The sequence below is a fragment of the Drosophila montana genome, unplaced genomic scaffold (genome assembly GCF_035044405.1).
Source record: "Drosophila montana isolate Dmon_TW-CO22-7 unplaced genomic scaffold, ASM3504440v1 contig_2583_1, whole genome shotgun sequence".
Lineage (NCBI taxonomy): Eukaryota > Metazoa > Arthropoda > Insecta > Diptera > Drosophilidae > Drosophila > Drosophila montana.
The window spans coordinates 629339-651137 of NW_026997446.1; the positions used below are offsets into that span (position 1 = coordinate 629339).

Below are 21799 nucleotides of genomic sequence, written 5' to 3' on the forward strand. Positions count from 1 at the left end.
AACGATTTTACTAGGGCAAGAGAAAAGTCCGTGAAGAAAACGTGATACAAATTATTGTACTTTTTGCCATCCTTTTGTGTTCACCTACATAAATTTGATATGACAACTCGAATGTTATATAAAGATGAACTAAGTATATATTAATTTTTGAATACCCTTCCTCCTTCTACATAAATTTGTAAGAAAATCATTCTTAATAGTTAGCTTAGGAAATGTGCACCTCAGTTAAACAAACACAAATATCATTGGCAAATAAAGGCATTTGCGTGCAGGGTAGCTGCCAGTCGAGCACACCCGACTGGCGCACTCTCTTAACTGCTATAAACTATTAATATTAAGATGCTAAAGAATTTCGCACAATAGTTTTGTCTCGTTTCGCTTTAATAACTCAATTAAAATGCAGTTTAACGTGTAATTCATATATTTATTCATTTATTGTTTCGTTATAGGGTGTTATATATATGTGTGTGTGTGTGTATATATATATATAGATTTAAATGATTGGTATGTGTAGGTGTATTTTGTTGTAAATTGTGTGTATATATCACTTAAACAATAATTATTTAATTTGCTGGTTAATAACGCATCAATACAAATTAAGCGGCCAATTTGTTAAATGCACTTTTGCTGCATCAATTTTGATATTACAATTTCTCCCGTTGTTGTTCCTCTTCTTCTAGTTGTTGTTGTTGCTGTCTAGGTGCGCGTCAGCATCCCATTGATCATTATGTTGGCCAGGGCATTGCGCCTCTTGCGCCACGCCCCCATGCCCTGGGCGTGATACTGCAGCTGTGTGTACCATTGCTTGGTGCGCAGCCCGTCCTCGGCCTGAAGAGAGAGGGAGAATATGTTGTCAAAATATTTGATTGACTCGCCATTTAGACAGGTGTCACGTCTGTGTGTGTGTGCGTGTGTGTGTGTGTGTGTGCTCAGTTGGCCGCAACTAAACGTTAGAATTTATGCGCTCTCATCCTTTCGGGCCATGTTTTTTTTCTGCGCTTTGCCCGTCTTTTTATTCAATTTTTTTCTTCTTGTTGTTAAATTTCAATAAATGTCATTCATTTTGGCAGGCACTCTACGTGCGCATCTTCCAAAAAAAAGGGGGTGTGGCCGGCCCATTAACCAAACTCCCTCGCACACAAAGCAACCCCCAATCGCCCCCTCCCCCGTCACCATCCGGCGACTTAACATTGCCCCGGGCACAAAATACGCATGAGTGAAGCTGAAGCTACGGCTCGTTTTACATTAGACAGGATATCAAATGGATTTCTGCATACGCTTCTCTGTGTGTGTGCGTGTGTGTGTGCGTGTGTGTGTGCGTGTCTGTTATTAAAAATGAAATCTGTAGCATATTAAACGCGCAATATTCTGCCCCCAAGTGTATGCTACGCAACTCAACTGACAACTCTTCGCTGTGTGTGTGTGTGTTTTTTTTTTGTGTGTGTGTTTCAAATTCTATAAATAATATTTATTTGAGGTATTCCAGCTGGCTGCGTAAGCTCAAACTAGAGGGTAGTCCTCTAGTCGGATATGAATGCATATATATATATTGCTAGACAATCTAGAATCCTAAGTGTTGAATCCTATTTGATCGATCTGTAAACTTAATGCTCTATTCATGCTTCTGTTGTAAGCAATAACAAATCAAGTGAGAGAGAAGGGCATGCCGAAGATTTAATACCCTTGCAGAGCCAACCTTTTCATGATGCTTTGCCTGTATCTAAGAAGCACAGGGAAAATAGTTAATGCCGAGTATGGTTAAGTTATTTAGAAAAACAACTTAATTTTCGACTATGCCAGCTACATGATATAGTGGTCCGATCCAGCTGAATCCGACATATATATTTATTGCGTGCAACAGAGAGAGAGGGATGTATAAGAGTGAGAGACTCTAGTTCGCATAGAAACAGTCAGACGGACAGACGGACGGACATGTCTTAATCGACTCGGCTGTTGATTTAGATCAAGAATATATATACTTTATGGGGTCGGAGATGTCTACTTCAAAATTATTATATAGGAACCTCTGCCGGGGTATAAAAATGAAAACAAAGTTGCGTATTGCTGCTAGCATTGAACTAGTGACCTCTCGCACGCTAGTTCGACGCTCAGACACTTTGTTACGCTCGCAAAGCATGCTATTATGACTGCGTTCATCTTGATTTGTATCCTTCTCTTAAGAAGCCTTATTCCTCCAGTTCTCAAGCCAGATCAAACTAAAAATTAGGCTAACAACTTTCAGTTAAACCTTCAATTAAAGTGAATATCTGTGCATATCTGATAGTATATCTCTTCATACCAAGTCTAGACAGCTGTCGAGCTATTGTCGAGTGTTAATTGTATTCCCGCTGCTCTATTTACTCGCGAGGATCATCTGCTTGTGCACACTGAAACTCACACCCAACTCGCGTAAAGTAAAACTAAAGCCCGCCAAATGGCGAGGCAAAACTAACGAAGCCCAAACATTTGCCGGTGTGCAGTCAAAAGGCAAACGGTCCCATTTAAGAGTCAAGTCAACTGGCACGAATCAAACCGAAACCGAAACCGGGCTAAAAACTATGCACTGGAATGGAATGGAGCAAGTGGAAGAGGGAGAGAGCTGGGCTAGGCCAGGCCAGGCTGGGCTCGGCGTCTACTCACTTTGAATATGAATGTGTCCTTCGATGAAATTTCCTGCACTTCGAAATAATCATCGCAATCCGCTTCGCTGCACACAACACATCTGTCCAGATACAACGGCTCCCGTGTCAGCGTATACCTCCCGCACTTCTCCTTCACCAGCAGCAGCGATGCCTCCCGAATGCCCGTGTGCTTCGGGAAATTCAGTTTATCCGACGTGGCCTTCTCTGCCCTATAATTGGCACTTGGCTGTGGGTGAACAAAAACGAAAAAGAAAAAACAGATGGAAATAGAAAATTGTGTAAAACGAAACTAAACAAAATTAGAGCTGGAAAGCGGGCAAAGTGTGTGGGGGCAGCACGAAACATGGAGCCTGCCTCCAGATAACGCGAGCACACAAAGCCTGTCAGCCGGGCGGACAGTCGGACAGTCGGTCGGGCGGACAGTCGGTCGGTCGAACAGTCGGTCGGGCTGCCGCAGGAAGCAGCTAGACATGCAGCGCCAGGAACAGAACTAGATACAGCACCAAAACTACAACAAGCAAAAAAATATGACAAAAAAAACATCTGCCTCCTTCTTGAATTGAGCAATTGTCGTCTGAGGCTTTTGCGCTAAAATTTAGAGCAGGGCACAAAAACCAAACAAGTGACATACGCACTGCGTCGCTATCGATGTGCCACGCCCCCCTTTTCCACACACACATGCCACCTGCTACCCGGCCCACTTCCCGTTGGCCTTTTGGGTTTGTGGTAGTCTGCTTGTGGGCCACTTGACGCCATCGGTTTTGTATACCCTGTTTCCAATAAAAGTGGGTTGAATAGGGCATATTGCAGTTGGGCTAGTGGAACGGGCAGCTCCGAGTGTATTTAGCATAGGATAAACGATATGAGTCGGAATATATTTAAATTTTTATCGATTGTTCCCATATTATCTGTAAATCGATAATTATCGATGAGAGAATATGAGGCTTAATTGTTTTAATTAATGCCTTCTTCTATTTACCAAAAATCAATTAATATCGATTCGACGATAGTTTCCATATTCCCTTTAAACCGATACATATCGATTCGGGAATATGAGTTGTTATATCTTTGCCCATTTTAATTGATGCCTCCCTCTGTTTGCCAAAAATCCATTGATATCGGTTCGATAATGTGAGTCGGTATATTTTTGGTTTTCAATAGTTTCCATATTCCTCATAAATCGATAATTATCAATTCGAGAATATGAGTCTTTATATCTTTCTCATTTGTATTGATGCCTTTCTTATTATCCCAAAAATCGATAAATATCGATAATATGAGTCTTTATACTTTTCATTTTTATTGATGTCTCCCTCTGTTTGCCAAAAATCTATAAGTATCAATTCAAAGATGTGAGTCGCTTCCCTTTCAATCGATAAATATCGATTCTTAGCCTTTATATGTTTATATCTCGGAGATTTCTGGAGCCAAAGTCTCCAAATACGACATGTGTATTCATGTATTAAATGCAGAGATGAAAACTAATGCAAAGAGGAAGTGTCCAGCTTTTCTTCTGTTTATTCTCAACAAAAAACCTTACAGGGTATCTTGTAGACGACCACTCTCAAGTAGAGCACCCTCTTGCCTGGGTTTTCTTTTTCTTTTTTTTTTTGTTGCTTCAACAACGAATGGAAAACTCGTTTTGTTTTTAGGCATCAAAAGCAGATAGTTGCTTGGATAAGCACTTTTCATTAGGACAGGCAGGATGCGCTTCCGTTCCACTCGATGCGTCAACGGGCACTCGCCATGCTCCGCTCCCCTCCCCTCCCCTCCGCTCTCCTCAGCTCTACTCGGCTCTGGTCTGATTTGTTGAAATCTTTTATCGCACGGCAAAACTGTTGCCATGACATCAGCTCGACACGAGTGCCCACTCCCAATCCCACTGCCACTTCCACTTTAGAAGGCGTGATCCTATGAAGAGGTGTAGTGAACGGAAGGTGGCAGGAGAGAAGGGGAGAGAGGGGGAAGAGGGGATGTCTATTAGGTGCAAGCGCCGCTCGCTAATTGCCCACACCTCATGTCAAACGCCTGAGCATCGTTTGGCGCTTGTCGCTTGTCAAACGTGACCAGAGCCGCAGCTGAAGAAGGAGCAGGAGTAACAGGCTCGCACTGCAGGCTTAGAGCAGGACTCGTGCCACGCAGCCTGCCAGTTGGCTTTGCAGAGTTCTGGCAAAAAAAAAATATCGAAACGTCTATGGGTCAATTTTCACGAATGCAATTTTCACCGAGCTTAACTGGATGTTTCTGTCCTTGGATGTTTCTATTCTTGGAGGTTTCTTTTCTGGGATGTTCCTTTCTAGGATGTTTCTTTTCTTCGAAATTTCTAGGATGTTTCATTTCTAGGATGTTTCATTTCTTGGATGTTTCTTTTCTTGGAATTTTCTTTTCATTGATATTTCTTTTCTTGGATGTTTCTTTACTTGAATGTTTCTTTTCTGGGCTGTTCCTTTCTAGGATGTTTCATTTCTAGGATGTTTCTTTTCTCAGATGTTTCTTTTCTTGGAGGTTTCTTTTCTTGGAATTTTCTTATTATAGATATTTCTTTTCATGGACGTTATTCTCTTTTTGATGTTGTCTTGGCTGTTTTCTTTTCTTTGATGTTTCCTTTCTTGGATGTTTCTTTTCTTGGATGTTTCTTTTATTGGATGTTTCTTTTCCTGGATGTTTCTTTTCTTGTGCGTTTCTTTTCTTGGACCTTTCGGTCTGTTTGTTTCTCGGACATCCAACAAAGAGAATAGTAGGTGCCAAAGAAGCTTCCGAATCACCTCAAAAAGAAGCACATGGAGTGCAATCTATGGAATACAAGACAGACTTTTCCCTATAGTTTCCCAATAGTTAATATAATATTTGCTAGTTCTGGGGAAAGGCTTTCAATATGAATATTCCGAAATATTTGTAGCTTTGATGAACAAAATTCATATCACAAAAAAAGGGTTTACAAATGATTTACATTCTTTTATAAATGGAACATTTTTGGGAATTATCGATTTATCGTTATCGAATATTCCGATACATCTGGTTTCTGCGATTAATCGCTATCTCCTATTCCGATACATCACAGCTTCGATTAATTCCTTGACGAGTTTCCATGTTCATTTCGGACTACCTAGTTGTGGCTTCTGCGATTAATCGGTATCGAATATTCCGATACATCACAGGACTCCTAGTTGTGGCTTCTGCGAGTGTGGGACGTGACTCACGCAGTTATCACATTCGCCAGCTCTGCCACCCTTAATCCCGACCCCTTGCCGACTCACCTTGCCATTGGTCACGAGCAGCGCGTTGACTGGATTCAGCTTGATGGTGCGCGCCTTCTTCCAGTTGCTGTCGGCTGGCTGCGTGTAGAGCAGCTTGCCCTCCATGGCGAAACGGACCTCATCGTGATTCCACTCGAGTATGTCGATGGCCATTTTGCGCAGCTTGATGTTTATCATATCAATTTCGCACGAGGCGCGCCGATTGGGACTCGACGAGCTGATGCGGCGCCACAGTTTGGTGGGGACATCCTTGGCCTCCTGGTTGATGTGATTCAAATGCAATTCAATTTTCTCCTGCGCCTGTTTCAGCAGCTCACGTCCCTCCAGATGGGCCGGCGTCACCTTATACAAGCGCGCCAGCAGCAACGGATACTTGGTGACGCGCTGCACGGGCACCTGGAGGATGGGAGAGAGAAGGAGGAGGAGAGAGGGAGACGGAAACGGAAACAGACGTTTAGGGGCCAGTCATGAATATAAAAGACAGACGCGAACTTACCATGAGAAACGAGTTGAGATTCATGCGACGCAGCACGGCATTCTCCATTTGGGACACCTTGAGGAAGATGCGCAGCAGCTCCTTCTCCTTTTCGAGATTGGCCAACAGCAGGCTGGCGCCCGCCTGCCGCACACAATAGCTCTCGAAGGCGTGCAGCATTTGGGTAAAGTCAAGAAAGATGCGTCCAATATTCACGGTGAGCAAATCGTCGTCGCCCTGCTCCAAGGCAATATCGAGGGCATCGCGCATACGCTCGGCCAGCGTTTGATTGTTCTCGAGCAAGTCTTCCGTATTGAGGAAGATTGCGGAGAGCTGCTCCTGGGTGAGCAGGCCGGCCACCAGCATCGGCTGGCAGAACTCCTCCAGTATGATTTGCAAATCGCGACCATATTTCTCCTCCGTCTCGACAATCTCGGTGATGATCTCCTTGCGTTCGACGCGCTTCTTGCCGCACTTGCGGCACACGAGCGGCGCATAGAGGACGCCCGCCTCGCTCAGCTGCGTCTCGACGGCGCCGTCGCAATCCTCGCACAGATGCAGCGGACTCACCGCGGGCAACTGGTACTTGCTGCGCGACGATTTGCTTGTCTCGGAGCCGACGCCCGAGTCCTGGCGCTCCACATCGCCGCCGCCGCTCTTGCCGCAGATGAAGTTGTGCGGCGGCGGCGACAAGGAGCTCATATTGCTGTGGCTCTCGTCGCAGCTGACCCGCTTCTCCAGCTCGCTGAGCGTATCGGCGGCCTCCTCCTCGATAATCTTCGGATTGTTGCTGTAGCTGTCGAAGCTCTCCTCGCGCACCAGGCCCCGCTCCTTGGCGTCCACCAGATACGAGAGTATATCGTATTTGGATGCGCCCTCGAATATCGAGCGTGCCGCCTTCTTCTCCAGCTCGGCATCGTTTAGGGGCGGTGCCGTCAGCGGCAACGGCGGCGGCACCTCGTTGATCTCCTCGTAAATCGGATCCGTCTGATGCCGTATGGACTCGTAATGATGCTCCGTTTCCGTGGGCGCCGTGCTATGCTCGATCTCGGCCAGCGTCGCATCCACCAGCAGCTGATAGAACTTGGCGCGCGTAGACGCATCTACCTCCGGCCCGGACACCGGCTCCGACTCGGTTTCATCCTCCTCCTCTAGTGCGCCGGCGGCGGCCAGCTCGCTGGAGCAGCTCTGATAGCAGTCGGATTCGTTGGCGGCCGCCTCGAAGTCGAACAGCTCGTAGTTGTGGGCGGAGGCGAAGCTGTTGGCGGAGCTGATGCTGCCGCGATTGGACAGACGATCCTCCTCCTGTTCTTTGGTGCCGCTCGACCCGGGCTGTCGCTCCAGGCGCACCCGCTGCAGCGAGACGCTGATCAGCCGGTTCATGTCGTCGTGATCTTTGGTGCCGCTCATGTCGATCGTTTGCCGCGTCCGTTGCAGACGCTGCAGCGAGTTCTCGATCAGCTCCGCCACGGTGTCCGTTTCCAGGCCATCGGCCACCTGGCCCAGCATCGGATCCTGCAGCAGCTTGGCTATAAAACTGCTCGCCTCCTTAATGGGCGTGGACGTGGCCGTGGCAGCTGCCTCCTGCATCTTCTTGCTGCGCGTCGTCTCCGCCGTCGAGGGCACCCGTAAGCCGCAAACGTGCGGCACCAGATTACGCTTGACAGCCTCGACGGGATTACGTAGGATCTTCAGCAGCTCCGTCTCGTGCGGCACCAGCTCCGCATCGGGTGAGGGCGGCGGTGGAGGCGTGGCTGGCGTTGAGCATATTGTAGGCGGCGGTGATGGTGTATTAATGGGCGTGGTTGTGGTAGCTGCCGCCAGCTGCCTGGTGGACAGATCCTTGTCATAGTCGAGCCGGATGAGCGTGCGGCCGCGTCCGCTGGAGCTGCTGCTGCTCGACGTCGAGCTGCTCGAGGTGGAGGAGATGCAAGAGGCGGAACGCTGCAAATTCACCTCGCCGCCAATGCTGCTCCGGATCGGTATTATCGCAGCCAGATGCTGCTGCTGCTGCTGCTGACTGCGCAGCGTATTGAGCAGATTGTGCTGCTCGATGAGCTCCGCGGCGCTGCTGACGCTGATGCAGACGCTGTTCGCCGTCTGGCTATTGACCACCACGGAGGACTGGTACAGCGGCTGGGCGGCATCCGTGCTGAGATTCATTGTCGAGTAGCAATCGTCGCCGCTAATCAGTATCGATGTCTTCTTGGGCAGCAGCAGCCGTGTGGCGGGCGTGGTTCCATTGTGTTCCACTTCTTGCTGTTCGCTGTGCGAGATTTTCAGGCGATGCACCTCGCTGCTCTTGTTGAACGGCGCCACACGGACCACAGTCCTTTGCTGGCGTGGAGCCGGAGCAGCAGTTGACTTATTGATTTGCGGCTGCTGCTTCTCTAATCCGTTTGCGGTCGTCGTCATCGTCGTCGTCGTTGGCGGCGGCGGCGGCGGCTCTGTGGGCCGCCTTTGAAATAAATCTCTCGAGTCGTTGCGGTTGCTTTTTATGCGCAGCGCCATTGTGTCCTTAAAATTTAAAATGACATTCTGCGGCCCGCTCGCCGCAGCTCGCAGGCTCCCAGCCTGGCCAGGCTCTGTCCTGGTCGACTTGGTCGAGTCGGAGCTGGGCGCGGCAGACAAATGCCTTTCGCTGTGAGCGCGTCTGATGGGATTTCGCGATTGTGTCGTTTGTGCTGCACGCTTCTGACTTGCCCGCGGCCTCCCAACCAGCTCCAGCTCCAGCTCCAGCTCCTCCTGCTCCTGCTCGTTGTCCTCAGCTTCAGCCTGGTGCTGCTCCTTGTCGTTGTTATTGTTGCTGTCGTTGTGCTCGTCATCATCGTCATAATCGCGATTTGCCGCCGTCGTCTTTTGGGCTCTCGTTCTCGCAGTTGTTGTTGTGGTGCCTGGAAAGGAGTAGATGGCAAGTGGTGAATCGCGTGTCGCAGCTAGCAAAATGTTGCTTTTGCAAAATAAACCCAAGACAGCCAAAGCAGGCAAGCGAAGGCTTTCAGCTGATGAACGGGGGTCGCGGGGGTCGGTGCTTGGGTGCAGGACATTGAAATAACTAAACAGGGTGATTTTAGAGTTGTGACTACAGTCAAGTTGGGCTGCGGATACTCTATCGCTAAATTTGTATTTTTTATTTATTTATATATCAATGGTCGACAAAAACGAGTGTCTGCCTAATGGGCTGAAATGGGTCGAAGTACATTTTCCTTTATATTGAATCTGAATAATAATTTATACTCTTCTTTAACTACACTGCGCAAAACGATTTTACGAATATAATAGTCCTATTGAAGATAATTTTCTTGCACTCTTAGCTACACTGCGCTAAAAAAAAAGATATACTAAAAGCTTGTGTAAGTGGCTTAAAATATTTAACCATTTGTTACTTTAATCTGAAATACATTTCGTTCTTTAATGAGAGATCTTGGGGTTAGTTTAATTAATTTCTCTAACTGCACTTTTACCCATTTTTTTATGGCTAAATACGTTGTCGACTTGGCAGCACTGCAAAATTGCAACTTAAGTAGTCCTATTGGAGAAATTTTCCTTGCACTCTTAGCATTTGCTCTGGTTACACTGCGCGAAAAAATGCTTTTAAAATGCTTAGTAATTTTTTTCTTTCAATTCGAATCATCTTGTGTTCTTAAAAAGGAAGTTTTCATGTTCTTTCTTCTACTTTCAATTTAAAAAATATATACATCTTTCTACATAAAGAGATTTCGTGCTTAGTTTAAGTAACTTCGAGCTTTGTCTTATACTTTCTATGAGTGCAAAAATTATAACTTTCTCCTATTGAAGATATTTTCCCTGCACTCTTAGCATTAAATTTATAAAAATATATACCCACATGTTCCTTTAAACTGAAATATATGTTGTTCTTTTAAGAGATTTTTCTTACTTAGTTTAAGTTACTGCGAACTTTTTCTCATTTTTATATAGAGAGAAATCTCTGGTTGCACTTTTGGCTATTTTTTGGCTAAATATGCTAACGACTTGGCAGCACTGCAAAAATTATAACTTTCTCCTATTGAAGATATTTTCCGTGCACTCCTAACATTTGCTTTAGCTAATTATAAAATGTTTTTATACTTTCAATTTAAAATATCTGTTTCTCAAAAAGTTATTTTGCACTTATTTTAACTCTGGTTGCCCTTTTAGCCATTTAATGGCTAACTGTGTTGTCGACTTGGCAGCACTGCAACTTCATGCATGCAGATTCATATGCCTGCGGCGGCAAATAGTAGCCACTGGTTAAACGAAGCCAGCCCAACCACCCACCCCCCGACCCTACCCCTCGTTTGCTGCCACGCCCTGCTCCCTGCGCCCAGCGCCACGTTGACAGGCACTTAAAGATGTGCTTGCCAGCGATAAGGTGTTTTGTTTTGGTTTTGGTTTTGCTGGCGGCGGCGGCTTCGGCTTTGGCTTCGTCTGCGGCTTTGGCTCTGTCCGCCTGCCCTGCCCCCCCTCCCCCCCTTCCCGCTGCTCGCTGACAATATGTACATATCTTTATTTATGGTAAATTGGGTGATTTACGTTGCGGCCGATAAGCGTTTGCTTTTCAGCGGCAGCCGCTTGCTCCTTGCCCTGCCCTGCCCTGCCCCGCCCCGCCCCGACTTGCCCTCGTCTCTTGCTGTCCTGTGCTTGTCCTGCGTTGGCATTTGAATTGCCAGGCAGCTCAAGTCCTTGACTGTGCGCTGGGTGCACAAGTCAACGCTGCTAAATGGCATTTGGAATTATTTGAGGCTTTTATAATACCCTTGCAGACATTGACTAGAAAGGGGTATAATGCCTATGTGCAAGTGAGTGTAACAGGCTGAAGGAAGAGTCTCTCAGCCTGAGTCGAATCAGCCCGAAAGAAGGTGTGATTGTCTAGAAGGAAGCCAGAATATTTGTAATGGCAACTCGACGCAGGGCTTAGGGTATCTGTTAGTCGGATACTCCCGACTAGACCGCTCTACTTGTTTTTGCTGTTCGTTTTTAGAGCTGAGTCGAAGAAGCCCGAAAGAAGTTATATTTTTTATAGAAGAAACCCAGAATATTTGTAATGGCAGGACCTAGGGTATCACCCGGTCGTACACTCCCGTCTAGACCGCTCTAGTTGTTTCTGCTGTTCGTTTTTAGAGCCAAATGGGATGAAAAGACGCGGCTGTCAACGCGGGCAGAGCGCGAGACTCTGAGCTGAAGCTGAAGGCAGCAAACAATTTGTGTCGGAATTAAGATAATAGATTACATTTAAATGCGTTTCTTTTTTTTTTGGTGTTGATGTTGTTTCTTCTTCTTGTCTTTTTTGGGAGTCTCAACTGCAAAAAGGGTTCGCACGCGCGTATCTTTGAAATTTGAGTGGCGCTGCCGACGTCGACGTCGGCGTCGCCGTCAGCGTCAGCGTCGACCGCAGAAATTGACGTCAAGCCTCTGGGCGAGATAAAAGCAAGCAGTTGCAGGACACGGCCAGTTGTTGTGCGCCCGTTAACTCCCACACACACACACACACATACCTACTTACATACACACATACTCTCACACACACACTCGCGTCTGGCCTTGAGCAGGAAGAAGCAGCCGGGCTGCTTATCACACTCGCCTCTCGTCCATTTTAATGAGTGTGAAAAGTGAGCTGGTTTTATGGCTGTGTGTCACTTTGGGTTGGGGTTGGGCGTCCCACGACCAAAGGTGGACATTTTATGTTAATGAGTGTCATCATCAGCGCGGAGATTGGAGCTGAGCTGAGCTGAGCTGCAGCCGCTGCTTAGCGCACATTAATGATGTACATCTGTCAGATGTGGCCGAGTGGCTTCTGCCTTTGGCTTTGGCTTTCGTTTTGGCTTTGGCAGCGAATTAATTATTTGCGGCAACCACTTGAATTTCAATCGAACCTTTGTGCGCTAATCGCATTTTCTATGCTAAATAGCGACAAATTACAACAACAATAACAACAGAGACAAGGATAACAAGGATAACAACCAGAAGAAGAAGAAACAGCAGCAGCAGAGACAAAACTACAATTAGAGCTGAACAAAAAAGAAATGTTTAGGCGAAACAATGCACAAGCTGAATGCAAAAACGAAATCAACTTTTCCACTATTTGCTACGCTCCTTTTGGCCTTTCGTTTTGTTGGTTTTTACCCTTTTAGGCAAGGAGGGTCGATTGGTTTGGTGTAAATGTTTGTAACAGGCGGCAGGAAGCATCTACGAAAACCTAAAGTGAACTTATTTTTGATTAGAATCAAGAGCTGAGTCGATATAGACAGATCTATTTGGAGCTTCTTTCTAGATCTTCTATCTAGATCTTATCTCAAAGACTCAGAGCTAGAGTCTTCAGACTTTGAACGTAGCTCCAAATAATTATCGAATTTATTTTAAGTGATGCATAAAAATCGTTATCGAAATACTTTTTGAGTACAAGTCAGACCTGAAAAGAGCCTGACTCGCCAAATTGGGGATATGGGAAATCTTAGAGTATACTCAGGCACAGAATATTTTACACTTCGTCTCGTTCCATCCAGAATTTTAATCGGCTTTGATCGCCCGTGTGGTTGGCGGGCATTAGAATACCACCACAGCATGTCATCGCTTGTCGTACGAGGCGACTAACAGAGACACTTTTCTTATATCCTGCGGGATCATTCGAGTCCTTGACCAATTCGAAGACTCTTCGATGAGGTAGACCCATTTTTGGGTAGCCATTCTTGGGGATTTTCACCCCGCTGATAGCTAATGGCATTTGGGCAACTAAAAATCGACTCTTGAGTACAAAGTTCAACACAACAACGACTAGAAATTATCCTGAATTTAACTAAAAATTTTAAGCCCTGAAGAATTTTATAAAAATCGGGCAGAATACAACAAAGTTAATCAAGAATGAATTTGCCATAGAAAGTGTGAGGCAAAGGGAAGAAGAAACTATGCAACTGTGTGTGCGTGTGTATATATGTGTATATATAGTTGTATATATATATGTATATATGTGTATATGTGAGTGTAGATGTGTATATATATGTGTATATGTGTGTGTATATGTGTCCTTTTATTTACGATGCCTGTTAAACAAGCTTGGAATGCTTGCAATGGCAGCTCGCCGCGGGCTACAGGTTATCTACTAGTTGGGCATACCCGTCTAGATCGCCCTTGCTTGTTTTTTGTTCTAATTGCTGTTGTTGTTTTTGCTGCTGTTGCTGTCAGCACTAAATGCCACCTGCTTGGCGCTACTTCAGCCAGAGCCACTTAATGAGATTTTGTTGAAAATTACGCTTGTATTTATTCTTGTTGTTGTTGTTGTTGTTGTTGTAATCGGTTGTCTTTGAATTGAAATATTTAATTAACACCTTTTGTACTTCGCTATAAAGATGTGCACACAATTGTAAAACATTCGTCAGCTTTAAAAAGCAGCGCGCGTTCTCCAAAAAAAAAATGTCGACGTATACGTGATAATTGAGAATCTCGCAAGCGCAGAGCTGCAAAAGTTGGCCTCAAATTGAAAATTTAGTTTGGTTAATGGATAAATTGGAGAATTAAAGAGAGAATTTCTTGAAAGTCTAAAAAGGATATATGTTCTTGAGGAATAAGCCTACTTCCCTGCAAACGAGTTCTCTTTCTTAAAGTTTACTTGACGAAACTTGGCACAAATCTATCTTTTTTTGCCATACATACATGCCCAAGGAACTTTATGGGTCCAAAATTCCCACTCCCATAACTCGGCCAAAACTCAACCGCTTTTTACGAGGTTTAGCTTTTTGTTCATAGGTTTTCCTCTAAAATAATCTGGCATTCAAATCAGACCACACATTTTTTAGTCGAAATTCATGTCAAGATCTTACCCCAAGATTCGTATAAAGACATGGGTCAATATTTCCCAACCCCATAACTCGGTCAAATCTCTTCCGATTTTCACGAGGTTTGTCTTTTTATTCATGGCTTTCCCTCTAGATTAATCTGGCATTCAAACCTGTACACATATTTTTTAGTCGAAATTCATGTGAAAATCTTACCCCTAGGATTCGCATATAGACACATTTCATCCGAATATCAAAAGGTTGGACTTTTTGTTCATGGTTTTCCCTCTAGATTAATCTGGCATTCAAATATGAACACCTATTTTTTTGTCGAAATTCATGTCAAAATCTTACCCCAAGATTCGTATAAAGACATGGGTCAATATTTCCCAACCCCATAACTCGGTCAAATCTAATCCGATTTTCACGAGGTTTGGCTTTTTCTTCATGGTTTTCCCTCTAGATAATCTAGCATTCAATTCATGTCAAGATCTTACCCCAAGATTCGAATATAGACATGGGTCAATATTTCCCAACCCCATAACTCGGTCAAATCTCATCCGATTTTCACGAGGTTTGTCTTTTTATTCATGGTTTTCCCTCTAGATTAATCTGGCATTCAAACCTGAACACACATTTTTTAGTCGAAATTCATGTTAAAATCTCACCCCAAAATTCATATGTAGACACAGGTCAAAATTTCCCACCCCAATAGCTCGGTTAAATTTCATCCGAATTTCAAAAGGTTGGACTTTTTGTTCATGGTTTTCCTTCTAGATTAATCTGGCATTCAACTCTGAACACCTATCTTTTAGTCGATATTCATGTCAAAATCTTACCCCAAGATTCGTATAAAGACATGGGTCAAAATTTCCCAACCCTATAACTCGGTCAAATCTCATCCGATTTTCACGAGGTTTGGCTTTTTCTTCATGGTTTTCCCTCTAGATTAATCTGGCATTCAAACCTGAACACACATTTTTTAGTCGAAATTCATGTCAAAGCCGTACCCCAAGATTCGTATAAAGACATGGGTCAATATTTCCCAACACCATAACTCGGTCAAATCTAATCCGATTTTCACGAGGTTTGTCTTTTTATTCATGGTTTCCCTCTAGATTAATCTGGCATTCAAACCTGAACCCATATTTTTTAGTCGAAATTCATCTCAAAATCTTACCCCTAGGATTCTTATATAGACATGGGTCAAAATTTCCCAACCCTATAACTCGGTCAAATCTCATCCGATTTTCACGAGGTTTGTCTTTTTCTTCATGGTTTTCCCTCTAGATTAATCTGGCATTCAAACCTGAACACACATTTTTTAGTCGAAATTCATGTCAAAACCGTACACCAAGATTCGTATAGAGACATGGGTCAATATTTCCCAACCCCATAACTCGGTCAAATCTCATCCGATTTTCACGAGGTTTGGCTTTTTCTTCATGGTTTTCCCTCTAGATTAATCTGGCATTTAAACCTAAACACATATTTTTTAGTCGAAATTCATGTGAAAATCTTACCCCTAGGATTCGCATATAGACACAGGTCAAAATTTCCCACCCCCATAGCTCGGTTAAATTTCATCCGAATTTCAAAAGGTTGGACTTTTTGTTCATGGTTTTCCCTCTAGATTAATCTGGCATTCAAATATGAACACCTATTTTTTTGTCGAAATTCATGTCCAAATCTTACCCCAAGATTCGGATATAGACATGGATCAACATTTCCCACATTCCATAACTTGGTCAAATCTTATCCGATTTCCACGAGATTTGGCAGCCCGTTTAAATATAAGAAGAAGAAGCTTCAAGAAGCTTCCAGTTCGATTAACAGCAGACTTTGCTATCGTCTCTAGAGTTACAAACGCAATATGCCCTTTCGAAGCTTTAACTCGTTGAGAATTGCAAGCGTCAAGCAATGAAAAAAGCAAAGCAAGCATATTAAATTTAAATTTTTCTGTATTCATTTTCTGTACATTCCATTTTATTGATGTCAAATTCTGTTTTCTCATTTTACATACACACAAACATACAAATATATTTATATATACATATTGCAATATCTATTCTATATAAATATATATAAGCTCAATAAATTTCAACGCACATTTGTCGCTAGCTTTGTGGATTGGATTGATTGGGTAACAAAATATTTTTTAGATTTAGCCAAAAGAAATTGATTTGTCAACGAATTGAAAAGTTTCATAACAAGCTTATTTGAATTCGGAAAATACTACAATGCAATTTATGTTGGATAAAATCAGTTTTTTTCAAATTAAATTCAAAGCTTTGTTGCTTGCAGCTCGACTCTCGATTTATGTGAAAACAATTTTCAGTTTGTTTTTGCATTTTTAATTAAATTAAATGCCAAAAAGATTACACGTAAAATTTTACAGCAATTTTCCTAAAACTAAAAATCAATCTACCTTTCTCTCTGTCTGTCTCTCTCTCTCTCTCTGTCTGTCTATTGTTGTATGCTCTATTATTATTATTATTGTCATCAGACGTATACACAGCAGCAGCTGAAGGGATAAGTTGGGCCTAACAAGGGGCTGGGCGGGCTTAGAGGTGGGCGTGGCCATGGGCCATTACAAATGTGACTGTGTGCATTTGAGGAGAAAAAGTAATTAAAAGCGTTACTTGTCGGGATTAGTAAAACATTTTAATTTAGTTGTTGCACAAAAGCAAACGGACAGCAATGACTGAAGGGCTGACGGAGAGGGGCGGGGGCGGGGTGACTGACTAGGGGCGGGGGGTGGGGGTTAGGCGAGTCAAGCTGAAATGGGTCAATAAATCCGAGCTTAATTTTATTGCTCTGCTCGCGCGCGCTCGCTTTTCACTATTTTCCAAGAGCGAACGGAAAACGAAAACGAAGAAATATAAATCGCAATGGTAAACAAATCAAAATAAATGAGTAACAAAAGCTTGGGCGGGTTAGGATGAGGAAAAGTGAGCAGCTGCCCCCACCCTCCCCCCTCCCCTCCTGCCACGCCCCCAAGTCCTATTACTATCCATGCTAGCTGCACACTCAACTTGCTGACAAGCTGACAAACTGGCTCGAATCCGAGAGTCTGGCAAAGTGCCGAGCAGCGATTGGGCTTGGGATTGCCACTGTAGATGGAGATGGAGATGGACATGGAGCAGGAGCTGGGAATGGCAATGGCAATGGAAATGGAAATGGGAATGGGGCCTGGGATTGCTATCGGACGCGCTGGCAATGTAATAATATTGCTCAAGAGTTCGGGCTGCTGGCAAACATTGTGTACACACTTTGGCTCATTTCAATAAGAAAATAGCAAGGCGAGGAGAAAAAAAATGTATACCAGCCGTAAAAGTCAGAACATGTCAGTGGCTGCCAACGGCCTCCGGAGAGGGGAGAGGGGAGGGAGTGGGGGGCGTGGCAAATTGTAGTTGCTTTTTGTTGATACCAAATTCCAGAGATAAAGCATATAAACGCGCATTAGAAATGCACGAGTTGATTCGAGTTTCATTTTGTCAGTGAAATAAGCAAACAATTGCCCATTGCAACAACTGAGACAATGCCAGCAACAAAGTGCAGCATAAGGTAGCATCAGCAGGACAAGTGGAAATGTATTAGAGAGATGCCGAACACTGAATACCCTAGGGACGAGGTTTTAAAGCCAGAGACAAATGGCAGATGAAGACAGCCGGGCTAACAGCAACTATTTATAAATTACTTCTCAAATGAAGAGGTAGATCTTTGAAAATGTTTTTGCAGCCGTTTTCCACCCATTTTCCACCAATTTTCCACTTTTGCGCGTGAAATTGACAACAAACCCCGTCAATAGCTGCAACAAAGTGCAGCGTAAGGTAGCATCAGTAAGAAAGTCTGGTTGTATTTGAGAGATGCCGAAGACTGAATACCCTAACACTTCAGCAGGAAAGTGGAAATGTCTTTGAGAGATGCCGAAGCCTAAACACCATACCCTAGGGGCTAGATTTTAAAGCGAGAGACACATGGAAAGATAGAAAGGCGACGGCAACTATTTCGACTCGTCTGATGCATAAACTTATTCTTAAATGAAGATGAATACCTTTAAAAATGTTTCTGCAGCCGCTTTCCACCAATTTTCCACTTCCACAATTCCACGCGTGGAATTGACTACAAACCTTGTCTAAGCGTGTTTCTTCATCTTAAAGGGAGAGAGATGGAAAGACAGCAAGGCTAACAGCAACTTTATCGACTCGTCTGATGCATAAACTGCTTTTAAAAGGCAGATGGAGATCTTTGAAAATATTTTTGCAACCCTTTTCCACCAATATTCCACAAATTTTCCACTCATGCGCGTGGAATTGACAAGAAGCCTCGTCTAAGCGTTCTTCTTCAGCTCAGTGTAAGCTTTCTAGCTCTTTAGGTTTAGACTGCGCATTGATTACCAATCAGTCACTCAATCACTCACCCAATCAGTCAGTCAATCAGGCAGTCAGTCATTCCACTTTATGGGCTCTTCTTAAAGGGTATATAAGGACAACAGCAACAATTGCTGCTGCTGCAGTCGCCTGCTCTGCTCTTTACTGCTGCTGTTCGTTGTGGCACGTTTTGCCGGCCGCCTGCGCAACATTCATTTCCTGCTGCACGGTCTGAGCTCTGGGCCAGATGCTGCTGACTTGGCCACTGGGTCGCGTTTTGTCTTGGCTGGGGCTCCTTTTAAATGCGCGTAAACTACTTACAAGGCGCATCCGACGACGACGCCAACGCCAACGCCAACGCCGCCGCCTATATTATATTTTCCCATTTGGCGAGCAAAAAAATAAATAACAAAAAAAAAGAAGAAAACAACAAGCAGTTGGAAAACATATTGCCAAAGCGCAAAACAGCGAGCAGAAGATGCGTTGAAAATCTTTTATCAGTGAAATTATTTGCCCAGGGACAACGAAGCGAAATGGCAAAAAGAAATAATGCCCAGCGAAATGACTGCGCAGGGTGAGAGAGAGTGAGAGAGGGGGAGAGGTGGAAAGTGGGAGAGGGAGTGGGAGAGGGAGGGGGGTCACAAAAGCAACTGGCCAAAAACAAGTCTGGCCCCAAGTTGCAGGCCAAATGTGTTGGAAAATTTCTTGCTACTGCACGCGGTTATAACAACGTTGCGAAAAGCGTTTTTTCCAGCGCTGAAAATCAGCGCCAGCGCCAGCCCGAGCAGAATGCTACACTTTTCTTTAATGGCAGTCGCGTCGCTTTTATGTCAAAAAAATTGAGAGAAAAACAACAAAGGGAAAGTCTTAAAGCAAAACCCAACAACGAAGCGCGAATGCCCTAATCACAGATATGATAGGCAAGGGAAGCTGTGGACTAGAGCTAAGCTCAACTGTTGCACTTTAATTAATATATATAACTAATATATACCCTTTTTCTGCCTCATACTCCAACTGCTGCAAGCTGCCTGCGCTAGCGCATGGACTTTTTTTGTTGGCGTGCACAAAAAGCAGCCGTAAAAAGGCTGAGTTACTTTGGCGAGCTGCTGATGCTGCTGCTGCTGCTGCTTTTATGGCTGGCCAGCAGGCGCCCCACCTTCCTCTGTTGTTTTTTTTTAGTTCTTGCTGGTGTGGGCGTGGCTGCTTACCTGACTGCTGCAGACAATGCGCTGCATTATTTAAAGAAGAAGCACAAGACGCCGGCAAAGCAAAAGGCAACGCGCACAAAATGCAATTAAAGCGCTGCGCGCAACCTTTCAGAAATCTGCTCGTAAAATTTGCGCATGCATTGGCATTGGCAACAGAGACATAGATAGGACCAGGCCAACAGCAGCAACAACAACAACAACAACAACAACAACAATAGCACGCGCTGTGCGAAAGTTTTGCGACAACTTCTAAAAATACTAAAAATACTTAATTTAGCTAGAAAAATGTCGCTGGCTTTTGTTTTGCAGTGCGCGTTCGCAACCTTACAGGTAAACCATGTCCCACCCCGCCTTTCCCCTCCTCTTCCCCCCTTTACCTCCTCCCAGCCCAAACTCTCAGCAACTCCTTCAACGAGCGCTTTTCCTGCCTGCGCTTTCAGCTGCTCTACGTGCAAACGAGAGAGTGTGTGTGCGTGTAGTGTGTCCGTGTGTGTGTGTGTGTGTGTGTGTGCTAAGTGCAGCCATGACTGTTGTGTGTGTGCGTGTGTGTGTGTGTGCATTAGAAACGCTTATGACAAACGGATATTAAGTTCAGCAGTCACGTAGCTCAGGTAAAATTCTTTTACGATAATTTTTTGCGAAAAGCAACAACAAGCGCGCAGCAGCAGCAGCAGCAGCCGAAGAAGAAGAAGAAGATGGTTTTTGAAGAATAAAAAGTGGAACAAGTAGAAGAAGAAGAAGAACAAGAAGAAGAAGCACTGTACAAACATATCCAACTGCCAAATGAGCGCTGACTTTTTGAAGTTATCCGAAAAGCCTTTTCAAGTTTTAAAGCAGCTCGGTTAAGTCCTGCATCAGCGATACCCATTAAAAATGATCAAGCGAAAGGGTATACTCGTTTTGTGCGGTTGCTTTGCCAGAATCAGAGACGAGTTGGCTTAGCCTTGTCAACTTCTCTGTCTGTCTGTCTGTCTGTCCATATCAAAGCGACAATCGATTAGACTATATGGTCTAAAATCTCTAGATTTGGAATTTAAGCATATATGGTAAAGATTAGACATTAAATTTCAATTATAGGAACTCGTATATATTTAAAAAGATATATTTAAAAGATTTCTTCTATTGCGAACTTTTGTATATTGAAATACACCTATTTAAAAGGTTTTTTGTATTCCCTACAATTTCCTCTATTTTATTTCGAAATATAATTTGGGAAGCTTTCACATTGTTTTTGAAATTAAAAGTTAAGGTTTCCTTAACTGAAAACTGGGTTTCAGAGTGACTTTTCATTTTCCGCAAACGGAATATAGGTGGAATAGTCAATTCTTAAGTTTCTACTGGCAACAAGAAACGCTTTTCTATATAGAAAGCTTTGCCTCAGCCAAATAAAGTCCAATGTTGGATATATATATCCTTTCTATAGAGTTTCACGAGTCCAAGAAAAAGGCATATCCTTTTCAGATCAAAGTTCAATAAACGAGCGAAGACCATTTAAAGTTTTAAAGCAATAGTTAAATATATCAAATATATCGGGTAAATAAAGTCGGATTTTCGAATGCTATTTGGACTTATATGAATCACAACAATCGATTGGCATTAAAAAATATTAGATAAGATTATCAAAAAAATAAGTGCAGCTCTAGAGATTTGGTCAGACTACACATTCAGTCGGTCCTCAGGCAGGAGGAAAAGTTATATATATATACAATATATATGTATATAGATATAAAAACCAAATTAATTGGCAACTTTAATGCTGAAAGTTGATATTGAAAGATATTTGCTGTGCATAATTGAATTGTGAGTCGAGTTGACTTTTCATATATATATGTATATAAACACACAAAATTGAAATCTAAGGCAACGTTTAGTTTCGAGTGTGTTGCTGCTGTTGTTGTCTGCTTTGGCTCTCGCTCAATTATTTGCGATTTACATGATTACATTTTAAGCACAATTTATGCAGGCGAGTGTAAAATGTTGTACGAGAATTTGTTACGTATACGAACAGTTTGCCAGGAGCCAGAAGGAGCTCGAGCAGGAGCTGGAGCAGGAGCGGGAGCGAGGGCAACTTTTCG

The 21799-nt window shown here is 43.8% G+C and overlaps 1 protein-coding gene across 1 annotated transcript in view; it reads right to left on the bottom strand.

Annotated features, from left to right (window-relative positions):
- Window positions 1-671: 671 nt before the first annotated feature.
- The window catches only part of RhoGEF64C (Rho guanine nucleotide exchange factor at 64C), a 45444-nt gene continuing 24316 nt past the window's right edge, over window positions 672-21799 (bottom strand). The window contains exons 2-5 of the mRNA XM_064683269.1: window positions 6396-9268; window positions 5900-6295; window positions 2641-2868; window positions 672-828 (exon numbers count right to left, since the gene is read on the bottom strand). Coding sequence (XP_064539339.1) covers window positions 697-828; window positions 2641-2868; window positions 5900-6295; window positions 6396-9268 — 3629 coding nt within the window. The 3' untranslated portion in view covers window positions 672-696. The remainder of the gene's footprint in view (window positions 829-2640; window positions 2869-5899; window positions 6296-6395; window positions 9269-21799) is intronic.